Source organism: Musca domestica, unplaced genomic scaffold, assembly GCF_030504385.1.
Source record: "Musca domestica strain aabys unplaced genomic scaffold, Musca_domestica.polishedcontigs.V.1.1 208, whole genome shotgun sequence".
NCBI lineage: Eukaryota > Metazoa > Arthropoda > Insecta > Diptera > Muscidae > Musca > Musca domestica.
In genome coordinates, this window is record NW_026712256.1 from 922390 (window position 1) to 935879 (window position 13490).

General features: G+C 34.2%; 3 protein-coding genes across 3 annotated transcripts; 2 read left to right on the top strand and 1 right to left on the bottom strand.

Annotated features, from left to right (window-relative positions):
- Positions 1–2917: 2917 nt before the first annotated feature.
- Positions 2918–9937, bottom strand: LOC101897798 (zinc finger protein 652-B). Its single transcript, XM_011292841.3, has 3 exons — positions 9772–9937; positions 4965–5145; positions 2918–4898 (listed from the first exon to the last, which is right to left on the bottom strand). The coding sequence occupies exons 2-3, from the start codon at positions 5100–5102 to the stop codon at positions 3270–3272; spliced, it is 1767 nt and encodes a 588-aa protein (XP_011291143.1). The 5' UTR covers positions 5103–5145; positions 9772–9937; the 3' UTR covers positions 2918–3269.
- On the top strand, positions 6608–8147 carry LOC131802420 (uncharacterized). Its single transcript, XM_059122621.1, has 2 exons — positions 6608–7375; positions 7430–8147. Exons 1-2 carry the CDS (start codon positions 7062–7064, stop codon positions 7944–7946), a joined length of 831 nt encoding a protein of 276 aa, XP_058978604.1. The 5' UTR covers positions 6608–7061; the 3' UTR covers positions 7947–8147.
- On the top strand, positions 8209–9491 carry LOC131802419 (uncharacterized). Its single transcript, XM_059122620.1, has 3 exons — positions 8209–8936; positions 8994–9143; positions 9212–9491. Exons 1-3 carry the CDS (start codon positions 8391–8393, stop codon positions 9404–9406), a joined length of 891 nt encoding a protein of 296 aa, XP_058978603.1. The 5' UTR covers positions 8209–8390; the 3' UTR covers positions 9407–9491.
- Positions 9938–13490: the final 3553 nt, after the last annotated feature.

Sequence of the window (13490 nt, forward strand, 5' to 3'; positions counted from 1 at the left end):
AAAATGGTTCTTATTTAAATCGACCTCAATATTAGTAACATGTTTACATTAGTCACTTTTTCCGCCAAAGTGCAATAGACTAGAAGATGTGTTATAGTCAATACTATGCTTGCGAGCTTGGCTCAAACTATTTACGAAGAACACAATTTTGAAAAAAAAAAACAGAAAAAAAAACTTAATGACTGACTGCAATTGTTTGTTGGTTCTTCTTCTTCATAGTCTTCTTTGTTGCATGGATGCATCGGTTCGGAGGTTTTTTTTCTCATTTTACTGCGTCGAATTCAAATGTTTCTTAACTTTAAGCAATTTTTCATTTTTATGTGTTTTCTTTGTGTCCATTGTATGTTCTTTCTTCTTCTTCTATTGTCTGCGTGTGTGTGTCTGTTGGCAGCATTTTAAAAGCTTTTCCTTGTTTCTTTCTTAGAGTTCGCGCCTCCTCCTCCTCATCGCCCTCTCTCACACAATAACGACTTGCATTGCAAAAGTTTTGACAATGCATTACAATTGTAGAATACGACTTTTACTACTGTTGTATTCCCATATGTATGTGTGTGTGTGCGTGTGGTTTCACCTCCACCACCACCCCTTTCAAATACCATAGTTTTCTTGACGCATCATTTAGTCCTTCTTCCCACACCGGAGGCTGAATGCATTTGTCTGCATTGCCTGCCTGCTGCCTGCCAACCAGTGTCTGTGTCCGTATTGCCTTAGCAATTTTATTCGTTTGGTTTGTAGTTCTCCATTCTTTTGGCTTCAGGAGAGATACGAAATGAGCTTTATATTACGGCTAATTTGGCAGCAATGTTCTTTCCGCCTGATGCCGGAAGTTAAATCAGTTTAAAATTATTTTTCATTAATTTTTTTCTTCTCCTCTTTTCTCCGGATGTTATTCCAGTCTATTTCTCTTATCAACATTAACTTTGTGTGGAAGCTTTCCATGTGGACCTCTTATGGCGAGCTATTTAAATTGGTTGATATGTAGCAATTAAAACCACCAATAACGGATTGAAATTTAAAGCGAGAGAGTTCAAAAGAAAAATAGTGGGACAGGATAAAATAAATCTTTTCAACGCCCCACTTGAATACTTTTTAGAGCCTCAACAATTGATGTGTTCCAGAACTGCAAGGATGTCAATGTTTTTACTACGACAACCGTTCTTCCCCTTATGATATAAAAAAAAAAAAAAAAAAAGCAAAACTAGTAGACTCTAGCAGGTTCTGGAACAGAGCATATTCTATATAATACCTTAAACTGGAAAAATTTAGTAGGTAATCTCTAAATGGAAGCATTCCCGTCGAAGCGCTTGCTTGAGGTGATCGACACTTTGGAATTTTTTAGTGCCAACCTTGCTTTCCAAAATACTACAGACACAACAGGCCAACGAATTGGTATACGGAGAGTTTTTGGTGGCCATAGTGCGCTGGAAATATAGCGACGAACCTCATTGTTTAACCATTTTTAGGTGGCGCGTGCTGAGTCCTGTTGGAATGTCGAAGGTCTACGACCAAAATGTTTGCGTGCCCAAGGCAAAAAATGTCGTAAATAACATCAAATTTTAGAATAAGTTTTGATTTCTTCGAATTGGTCATGTTTGGCCCGAATTATGGCCTTCAAACGACCAATGAAACCGTCAAACAGTGCCCGAATGTTGCTCTGCGGTATTTTAGCCCATTCCCGGCAAAGCGCTTGCTTGAGGTGATCGACAATTGTGGTATTTTTTAGTGCCAATCTTGCTTTCCAAAATACTCCAGACACAATAGGCCAACGGATTGGTATCCGGAGATTTTGGTGGCCATTGTGCGCTGGAAATTAAGCGAAGAACCTCATTTTTGTGACCATTCGTGTGGGGCGCATGCTGAGTGCGATGGTGTTGAGTCCTGTTGGAGTGTCCAAGGTCTGCGGCCTAAATGTTTGCGTGTCCAAGGCTTTAACACGCGTGCCCAAGGCTTTAACACACGGGTATTTATTCTGATGCCACGGTCGATTAATACGAGCGGAGAGCGACCATCGGCTGTTATGGCGGCCCACACCATCACCATGGCCGGCGCTTGAGTTCTGGTGGTGCACATTTTCAGCTGACCTCTTTGGCAAGTACATACTGCTGGGCAACGAATGTTTTCTCATCGGAGAAGACCAAATTCCGCAGTTTACTACTTTCGGCCAAGCGAAGCAACTCTTTAGCTCTTTTGAGACTATTTTCTTTCTGTTGCGGTGTAAGTTCTTGCACTTTTTGGAATTTCAATGGCTTTACCCCGAACTCATTTTTCAATACTTGCCGAATGGAATATTGCGGTATGTTCAGCTCAAGTGCCATTTTTCGACCACGACGTGCGTTTCGATCAAGAAGCTTCTTTACTTTTCGAACCATTTCTGCTGATGTTGCTGTTTTCTTCCGTCCACTTCCCTGACGTCGGGCTACGCTACCAGTATCACGGTAACGAGGGATGGTACGATACACAAAAGATTTATTCACATTTAAATATTGGAGTGCTCTAACGATAGCCACTTGTGGTTTTCCAGCCAAATATAAAGAAATCACACTATCACGCTTAAATTCACATTTAAATGCTGGAGGGCTCCAAAGATAGCCACTTGTGGTTTTCTAGCCAAATATAAAGAAATCACACTATCACGCTTGAATTCCATCAAAAATAACTTTTTTTTTTTGGAAAATTCTCACCAAAATGCTTTTGTACACTTGTAAACAATATAATGAGCTGTCACTGGAACAATTTTAACAGCTGTCGGACGAGTGGCTTAGAAATGACAGCAGTCTGAAATTGGTTGCAGTTTTTTCATCTCGCACTGTACTACACATAAAGAGTTTCAATAGCTGTTCTAAAGATGACATTTAAGAAGTCTTTTCAATACATCTTACAATATTATTCAGAATCTTCAATAAATATTGTCTAAAAATGCTTTTTAAAACGGTTAAGTACTCAATTTTAAAATTTAAAAAAAGTTTACTTAATTTATTACAAAAATTTGTGCTAAATTCGAGATTAATACAAATTAAAAGTATATGAAAATAAAATACAAATATTAAAAGAAAAAAATGATAATTCTAATGGAGGGATTTAGCTATGTATATTTATATAAATCCAACAAATCTCTACATTGTTGATGAAAAGAAAAATGAAAATCTCGTCAACGTAGATAGATATCTATAGATATATAAAAACTAACTTAAAACTATTCATAATACTCATACAATAGAACAAGAGGAATGTCTTCTGCCCATTTCCATTCGAATTCAAATAGCTCTTTTTTATGAATCTCCAATTGTCATTTGTTTATACAGCATACGAGTATCTTTGCGATCGTTCCATTCAAGCGGATGGATACTCTTTAAATGGGCATACAACGATGAGCAATAGCGAAATGTTTCGCTACAATACAAACAACGATACAATTCCTGGCCGGTGTGTGTGGCCATGTGTTCCTGCATACAACGGCGAGCCTTGAAGGACTTTTCACATATCGGGCATTTGTGGCAAGTGGGCGATTTGACATTATTGCCACCGGCTCGCATGGAATGTGTATAGTACATGTGGCGATATAAATGGCGACTGGAGCTGTAGGCTCGATTGCATAGCTGACATTTGAAGGCGTTGGGATCCAAGTGCAGTTGCATGTGATCGGCAGCATGCCAACGTTGTTCCAACTTCAGTTGACAGCACTCAATGTAGAATGGAGCCTGCGGATGTTCAAAGTGAAAATGTTGCTGTAACATCGTATAGCTGGGAAATTGGCTGCAACACACCACACACTCCAAATTTGGTTTCCAGCGGGCAATAATGTCATCTAATTCTTTGGCAGATTTTTTGGATATTTTTGATTTATTTGCGGCTGGTTCTGTGTTGCCACTCTCACCATGAGCGCCAACAGCATCATCAGCGTAGCTATCATTTGCTTCTGAGTGTTTGGAAAGCTTGTGTTTCAACAAGGCTTTGGATGAATTACAAACTCGTCCACATATTTCACATTTAAAAGTGTTGGGATCCAAATGGACACGTGCATGTTCCGCTATTGATGAACGTGTGAATAGCTTACGTTGACAACATTCTATGTAAGTTTTGTGCTGTGGATGATGTTCTTTGAAATGTTCCCTCAAATGGGCCACATTTGCACAAACAGCATTACAGAGGGGACAATTTAATGTTGCTCGCCATTGGGTTATATATTGATCTAAAATTTCGCTTGGGGTACGATTTCTAAAACTCTCAGGTTGCTTTTGCCGGCTGAAAAAACTATGCATATGTTCCAACATGGAGTTTTCACCCAAAAAGTTATCACCATCTGTACTCAATTGTACCGATAACAAATCGGCAGCATTGAACTTTAGCTCTTCATCACCTGTATAGTCCATTTCTCCTTCATACTCATCCTGATTAATTTCATCCTCAGTCAAATCAATGGGAGCACCGCCGCTTACATTGGCTATTTTTGGAACACTTTCATCGAGAGATGTATCATTTGTGAAAGGTTTTTGCACTCCCATATTAAAATCGCCATTCTGTGCCTTGATCATATCGACAATGGATTTAACGTAAAGCTTAAATGTGTTTTCATTGATTTGATTGTTGGCAACACCGCCACCGCCACCATCACTGTCTTCAATGTTTTCATCGTTGTTCTCTTTGTCACTGTGAAGTGTCTCCACTTCTGAAGCTTCATTTTTTACGGGTTGTGCAATAATTTCTAATTCTGCTTTGGCTTGTAATGGCTCATCCTCCTCCTGCTCATCATCATCTTCTGTTTCCTTTTCCGCATTGGGCTTCAGTAGAGTAGATTGAGCCAATAGTATGGATTTTTGAAAACTATCAAATTCGGTAATGTGTCGCCAACAATCCGCGCACATAACTTTAAGGGGACTTTCGTTTATGGGTTGCAAGAACTAAAAATCGAAATAAACATTTTGAGATAAGTCTTGGGTATTTGTATAGAATTTAATTCAACTTACCATTGCATGAAAATACTGTATAGTGACGTCATAGACATCCATTTTAATTTGTTCATTTTCATCGTATATCTCTATAAAGTCTGTACAGCTATTTATACATAAACGGCACCAGTTCAGGTGCGACATTTTTGATGGCATCAATGTGGGCAGTGCGTCCTGGTTGGAGTAATGAATTTAATTTCTGCAAAATAAAAAAATTTAAAATCAGATTTTTAAAAATGTGTTTGGAATAATGTGATCGATAGGTGAGTCATGCTCATATAAATAAAGAGCCTTAATTGGGCAATGAATTAAATACTTTTGCGTTTTTTATGACGGATATGTCGAAATCACCTAAATCAGACTGACATTTAATGTGCAAGTTTTGTTTAAAAGGAGAAACTCTAAAGGAAGCTTAAAAAGCTTGCATATGTTATATATTTTGCTTCCCACACGTACCGCGCCATTGTCAAATGATGACTTATTTGACCAAAAAGGCTAATATTCGACTCCAGGCTTGAACTCATAAGTGAAGTAATTTATCGACATCATAACATTTTACTGAGTGCCAATGCGATTCGAAATCTATATAAAATGTAAGTTTGGTTATAAACACCTACGTGGATTCTTTCCGAAGGATCATATTCTCTAAGACATATATTGTGGGCACCATTGATATAGATGTGTAGTCCGCTCATGGTATACACATGCTGGAAATAAACTAGAACCCGCATACATTATTGCCTTAACTCGAAAAGGACTAACCAAAACAGTGACGTCACCCGTTTAATAGCGCTTTAATTGACAGAAAATGTACAAGGGTGGTTTTTATGTTTTTATATTGTTAAAGAACCAATCGAGTGGTGGTGGATGTGAAAGCGTTATGAGAAGCACCAGCATAAATATACTAAAATGAGTGGATAGATCTTGTCATTAAAAATATCTATCTAGAGAAAATAAAATGTATAACAAAATTACTCGAAATTCATCTTACTTACAAATGTTGTATACCAAAATGTCTTGGAAGACAAGGAAATGCATAAAAGTATACGTTCATAATCCATTCCTAATTTCAAAACAACTAATTCTTCATTTAAACTTCTTACTGATAATGGTGGGTTTGTGTGTGGAGAAAACAGGTAACCAAATGTATAATGAGGCTAATCATGTGCTTACATTCACCTGTGTCTATTGAACAGAATTATAAATGTCATAATGTACATGAAAGTATTTTATAGATTTTTTACCTGCAAGCAGTTTTTTGATTCGGCGAAGAAAGCAAAAAAGGTGGAAAAGTCAAGGGAATTTTAAAATTAATATGATTTCTTGGCCAATATTTGAAGACAGAAAACTAAAAGAAGTCGGAATTAAATGTATATTATTTCAGAATGATGATATTGACATTTTACTGTACATCATCCTTGTTGGCATATGGAACGAACACATAGCCTTGAGAATAGACGTAAATATAACACAATCGATTTTGTTTGGATGTCATGGAAAATTCCTCAACAGCCTTTATAAAACATATATATCCACATTTGATTTAACTAATTTCCCATAAAACAAATTCTTCTACACCTGGCGTTGGCTTACATGTACTTATGTTGTAAAATAATGTTGTTTAATGATTCTGGTCAGGTGTGACACATACACGAACTCGCATGCAGAGCACGAAGCCGATCGGCTCGCAGTCGGCGTGCAGCCGCCGCCGACTTTTTTTAAGTGATCTGAGCCGCCGCTGATGTATGCGGCTCTCATCGGCTCAAATTTTTAGCCGACTGAGTCGGCTAAGCCGTTGAAAAATATAAATTTATACAGCAAATTTGTATAAATATGTCTTTTAATCTTATCGATAAATTAACATATTATAATGCTCATTATTGGACGATAATTTACATTGTGCACTCGTCTTCGAGAGGCAAAAACGTGTAGGCTATTTATATTAATTATACCCTACACCACATAGTGGTAAGGGTATTATGACTTTGTAGATTTGTTTTTTTATCACAAAACCTTTGGCAACCTTTTGTAACTTACGAATTTTGATGGAGTGGCAACCATATTGTTTGCCAAAGATTCGTTGTGTTTTTGCTTGTTCAAAGAAAAGAATGCAAAATGTGCCAAAGGAATATTAAAAATTATTTTTCCGCTAACCGAAAGGGTCAAACAGTTTTGACTAAATCAGAATCCGATTCTGACGAATCTGTTGATACTGAAATCAATATTTCTCCATATGCAGATGTATCTCAATATGAAGATCTTTTTAAAAAGAAAAATGAATTTAAAAATTTGGCAAAGGTTGTTGTAAATGAAGGTGGTATATCAATGTGTTGGAAATATTTTGGTGATCTCTATTTTAAAAAGAGGCATATACTTCAAAAATATAAATTTTGCAAATTGTGTTTGGATGAAAAGACCAATTTAAAAAGGTAAGAATTTCTAATTTTTTCCATTCGCATGTGTGTAAATGTTTATGATTTTAGTTTTGGAAAATCAACATCAACCACAAATTATATGAACCATCTACGAGCTGTACATAACTTGGACGTGAAATCTTTAAATAACCTGAAAAGTTCAACAATGACACAAAATGCATTGAAATCCTCAACAAGTTGTAACAACAAACAACAAAATGCTCGCCGGGTCGCCGAAATGTGCTGTTGGGATTTGCAACCGTTTAAAATTGTTGAAAGGCCAGGATTTAAGAAATTGGTATCTTTCTTAAACCCAAAGGCTATATTCCCCACAGATAGGACAATAGCTACGACGGCTTTAAACGATGTTTATAACATATATTTGGACCACGTAAAAACAAGCCTTAAAGAGTCGCCCAAAAATGTTACACTTGTATTGGATATGTGGTCAGATAAACATAAGCACTTGTCTTACATAAACATAAAAGTTCATTTCTGCCAAAAATTTTCAAATGCAAATTGTAACGCTCAAGACAGAGATCTTTCCACGACCTCACACTGGACTAGCAGTTGTAGAAAAAATTGAAGAAGCTTTATGTGAATTTAATCTGTTGGAAAAAAACATATGTGCTGTTACTGATGGTGGAAGCAACATCGTTTCAGCTTTAAAAATTAAAAATATACCAAGATATGGTTGTATGGCTCATGTTTTACACAGATTTTTGATGGAAGATATACTAAACAACAAGTCATTTGAAAATATTAATAACATAATATCAAAATTAAAAAAAATTTATAGCAGCTTAATGTATAGCTATGAAGAAATATCAAATATTCAAATATGGAGGAACAAAACGATTTAGAAAAAATATTTACAGAGGTTGAAATAATTTTGGAGAGTTTGGATAGTTGCGAACAATTTCCACATGGAGATGACTATTTTACTGAACAATATGAAGCAACTTTAAACGTCAAGCACCACACCTCTTTGAAAAATTCCGTTGCAACACGTTGGAACTCTCTGCTTGCAATGATTCAAAGCTATACGAATAATATATCCACTATAAATGTAGCATTAGTTAAAGCTAAAAAGGAACTGTTAGTGATTGGGACAATGGAAAAGCAAATTATAACGGAATTTGGCACGTTTTTAAAAATTTTTGAGGACGCCACAAAACACCTTCAAGGCCAAGATTATCCGACGATATCTTCGTGTATTTATTTTCAGGAATCCATTATGTCCTCAATGAAGAATGAAGAAGAAAAAGCGTCTTTTGAACTAACAATCAATTTATGCAATTTCGCTGTGCAAAACTTCACGAAGCGATTCAAAGTATATAGAATGTATGTTGTAGCTGCGCTTATGGACCCATGCCAAAAAAACTGGCCTGTTTTAGATAAATATATACTACAGATACCCAAACAATCGCCAAACTCCTTGGAACTTGTGCATGATGTTCTGTCTCCAATTTCCAAGGAGAACTTGATTATGGAAGAAATTGAAAAATTAAAGGAAATCGATGACACATTATTAAATGAGCCATCAACGAGCACTGAACCAAATGCAAAAAAACAGGTATTATGTTTTAATAAATGTAAAGGTAAACTTAACTGACGTATATTTTACTTGCAGAAAATATCAGCTAGTCGTCAAAGAATGTTGGAATTTATGGGACCATCGCCTTCTAATGTACAAAATAACGTAGAGTTAGAAATAAGAAAATATTTGGAAATGAAAGTCGAGGCGGTCGAGCCTCTAGATTGGTGGCGACAGAACAAACAAGTACGTTAAAGATTCACATCTTAAACTTGTTTTAAGCAGGTTACGTTTTGACCATTTACTTTTTATAGATCTTTCCAAATGTTGCTACTGTAGCAAATATGTGCTTTGGAATTCCAGCCACATCAGCATCTTCAGAGCAAGCATTTTCATATGCCGGGAATTGTGTAAATGCTAAGAGAAGCAACCTGCATCCGGCAACAGTAAAGAAACAATTGTTTGTTCACGATAACAAGGCGGTCGTCGAACCATTTTTATCAAATTAAAGTATTTTTATTATAATTTTTAATGTGCTATAAGCAACAAATGTGCATATAAATTTATATTTTCATTTTTATTTTAAATTAAATGAATTGACAGTTGTTAAAACAACCGAAATTATTTGTTCACGTTAAAGTCGTCGGCTGTAGCCGACTTTTAGCCGCCGCCGGCCGTATATTGCTTTAGCCGCCGCCGCCGATTTTCTTTCGGCTGCAGTCGACTTTTAGCCGCCGCCGACTTTTTTATGCTTAGCCGCCGCCGCCGAGAATTTCACATCGGCTTCGCCCTCTGCTCGCATGAAGTTCTACGAAAATGAGGCCAATCATATTAATATCAAATATATCCACGTGTTTTGCACTTTTTCACTTACCTTTAATTGAAAATACGATAAAATATACTATAATTTATTTACATTTAATAAATTAACTCAGTAAATTAGTTTTTCTTGTAAAGAAATTTTGTGAAAAGTGAAGCGAAAACCAAACAAAAAGAAAATACTTGATGCACAAACAACTCTCACAATCGGATTCTCTCTGTCTCTCACGTACACACACACACATTTATGTTCTCTTAAACAAATAAACAAAGTAATCGATAACAGAGCATGGCGATATTTTGTGGTATCGATCACGAAAGCAAGTGTTGCCAAACGCACAATAGGTGGCAAAGGGTTAACACAGACACATTTTAAAGATTTTATTTAAATTTTTAGGTATAAATATATAAAAATAATATGTTTTACGTTAGGGAATCACCTATCTATGGCAGTGCAGAAATAATTACAATAAAATGCATTAATTTAGCAAGCTCAAAATAAAGAAGTATTCAGTAGAGTATTGCCAACCACAATCCATTGTTTCATAACTGCACAAATGAATGATATATAAAGCATACTTTTAGGCGTTTCATTTAAAATGATTAATTCTTATGAAAAGGAATGAATATTGACTTTTTTATGTTATATGAGTTTGCCAATTGCATCTGCAGTGAGTTAGAATTTGAAAAATCAGAACAAATAAATATACACTTCACTTAGTGTTTCATAATGAATTCTTTATATAAATCTCTGTAATATTCTTCAAAAATAATATTTTGAAAATATTATTTTCAAAATATTTGTTAAAAATCCCCAAATGTAATAGAGTAATATTAAAAAAAACTTTTTGAAGTCCAAATAGCAAAAAAATTTACTGATTTTTGGAATATTTATATAAAAAATCACTTATTATATACTTTAAAAAATATTAAATATTTGCGTTTAAGTCCCCGATTAGTGTTTCGTATTTTGCTTTTGTTTGATAAAAAATACAAACTAAAAAAGAAATAGGAATTAAAAGATCCAAAAATCCAATTTTGATGGTTTTTTAAAAAAATATTTTTTTCAATACACGTTTGATTTTTTCCAAAAATATATTTTTTACGTTTGATGCTCTATTAAAAAATTGTTTTGAAAATCCAATATTGATGGCCTTTGGAAAAATGTTTATATAAAAAAAAACATGAAAAAATATTTCTATAAAAATATTTGCCTGATTCTATTTTGATTTTTTAAGGAAATCAACGTTTTATAGGCTTTTGAAAAAAATTAATTTTTTAAAAATTTACAAAAAAAAAAATTTAAAAATATTTCTAAAAAATCTTTCTTCAAATTCCTGATATTTTTTCAAAAAGCAACCTCTGTTTTTTTAAGTTTCAAAATGTCATAAAATTACAAACGTCAAAATTGAAGCAAAAATTCAAATTTTTTATCGTCAAATGAAGAACATCTGCCATTGGGAATTATTTCAACCATTTATAACCTCAACATCGTAAAACAAATGATGATGGCCTCTTACGTCATTGATCCTCGATATCCTAATCGACAAGAAAACATTGCGGAATATATCAAAGATGAAGAAGATTGTGAAGATCCAGTGGGAGTTTTAATAAACGGAGAATTTGACAATGGAACTTGCGAAAACGAGCACTTCAATTCGGAAAATCATTCCGAAATTTTTACAAACCATGGAAATTTTGTGGATAATGAAATTTACTTTTTCAATACTGAAAAAGAAGAATATAAATATTTTTCAAATTGCATAAATTCAAGACCTTCCAATGCCGCACCCATCGAAATAAGTTCAGATAGCGATACTGAAGTTTCCGAATTTGTTGTGAATGAGCAGAAATATCTTTTAATTACATCACCACAACTCATACCGCTATCGGAATTGCCAGAATTTGAGTATGTAAACGAAAATATCCCACCTAAGGTATTAACTAATCGAAAATTGAGTAAAAATCGAAATGGAAAAAGAAAACATTTTCCGAATAAAACAAATTTTAAATCTACCAAACAGCTGGATGAATCCATAGCGAGATTTTTGCCCAAGCTAAAATGTGTAATATGTAATTGGACGTCAACTAATTTTACAACGGTGAGATCTCATTTTGTGACTGCTCACGAAGGTGAGAAGTTCTACATTTTATGCTGTCAACAGAAATTTGCAACACGACCAAAATTTCTGCTTCACCTGCAAAGTAAACATGCAAATGGAAGTGAACATGAAGATCGTCAAATGGCATAATAGGAATAATGGATAATGAATAAAATTTTAAAATCTGTGTTTATTAATATTTGAAATACAACAAATAATATTTGAAAAAAAAAAAACAAAAATCGGTAAAAATAAAAAAATAATATATAAATATAATTTAGTTGCTTTTCTTGCACTCTGCGTATTTTATAAATAATAATTTTAAATAAAAAATAAAATTCACAGAGATTATGAATTAGTTCATTGAAAACAACAATTCATGCATTACTCAGCAGTTTGTACATATGTGTGGTGGTTGTTTATCGGTTTAGCAAGAGGGAGCGAGAGAGAGAGAAAATTAATCGAGAGAGCAATTTTGGTATTTGAGCATTAAACACGCCTTAAACACAGATACCAACAAAGACCTCAGTATCAACTTTCGGAATTTCAGCTATATTCCTTTACCCACTACCCAATTTAGTACCATTTAGTACTTTTCGTACAGTTATAGTACATATTTCCAAAACCACCATATCTCAATTCCATATACCATCAGAGACCTCAATATGAAATTTGTGGATTCCAGCCCCATGCCTACACCCAATATCAAATTTAGTACCATTTAGTACTTTTCCTACATATATAGGCCGCATTTCCAAAGCCACCGCCAAATATCAAACACAGTTACCATCAGTTATCTAAATATCTAATTTCAGAACTTTATCTCTAACCCATCAACCAATACCAAATTTAGTACCATTTAGTACTTTTCGTATAATTATAATACACACTTCCCAAAAAAACCAACATATATCCGGGCTATACATGAACAGCGACCCTAATATCAAATTTCAGATTTCAAGCACTATCTGTTCGCATAATATCAATTTGTACCAAATACGGCACTATTTAGTACTTTTTGTGCACGTGTGGTACACATTTCCAAAACTACTTCTTTGTCGCAAACCTACCATCGACAGGTATTTTAAATTTCAAAATGTCAGCTTCGTCCTTTTACCTTGGTCCAAACTGTTCCAAATTTAGTACCATTTAGTACAGTTCGCATACTTTGTACACATTTCCAAAACCACCTACATACATCAAACATACTTTCCAATCTTGATTTTCACACTAAATTTCAGGTTTTTAGCTACACCCGTTTTCATAATACCAAATTTTAAAAGTTAGAAACTAATAGAAATAATTCTCCAAAAATACTTATATTTTGAAAATCCACGTCTTTAAATAATTCTCCAAAAATACTTTTTTTTGAAAATCCACGTCTAAATAATTCTCAAAAAATACTTTTTTTTGAAAATCCAAGTAATTATCCAAAAATACTTTTTTTCAAAATCCACGTCTTTAAATAATTCTCCAAAAATACTTTTTTTTTGAAAATTCACGTCTTTAAATAATTCTCCAAAAATACTTTTTTTGTGAAAATCCACGTCTTTAAATAATTCTTCAAAAATATTTTTTTTGATAATCCTCGTCTTTAAATAATTCCCCAAAAATATTTTTTTTTTTTGAAAATCCACGTCTAAATAATTCTCAAAAAATATTTTTTTTAAAT

Bases quoted from the DNA above. Each gene is read 5' to 3' on its own strand.
- LOC101897798 (XM_011292841.3), bottom strand. From the start codon at position 5,102: ATGCCATCAAAAATGTCGCACCTGAACTGGTGCCGTTTATGTATAAAT. The intron at 4,899-4,964 runs GTAAGTTGAATT...TTCGATTTTTAG, and splicing joins TACAGTATTTTCATGCAATG to TTCTTGCAACCCATAAACGA.
- LOC131802420 (XM_059122621.1), top strand. From the start codon at position 7,062: ATGTGCCAAAGGAATATTAAAAATTATTTTTCCGCTAACCGAAAGGGT. The intron at 7,376-7,429 runs GTAAGAATTTCT...TTATGATTTTAG, and splicing joins GAAAAGACCAATTTAAAAAG to TTTTGGAAAATCAACATCAA.
- LOC131802419 (XM_059122620.1), top strand. From the start codon at position 8,391: ATGATTCAAAGCTATACGAATAATATATCCACTATAAATGTAGCATTA. The intron at 8,937-8,993 runs GTATTATGTTTT...TTTTACTTGCAG, and splicing joins AACCAAATGCAAAAAAACAG to AAAATATCAGCTAGTCGTCA. The intron at 9,144-9,211 runs GTACGTTAAAGA...TACTTTTTATAG, and splicing joins GGTGGCGACAGAACAAACAA to ATCTTTCCAAATGTTGCTAC.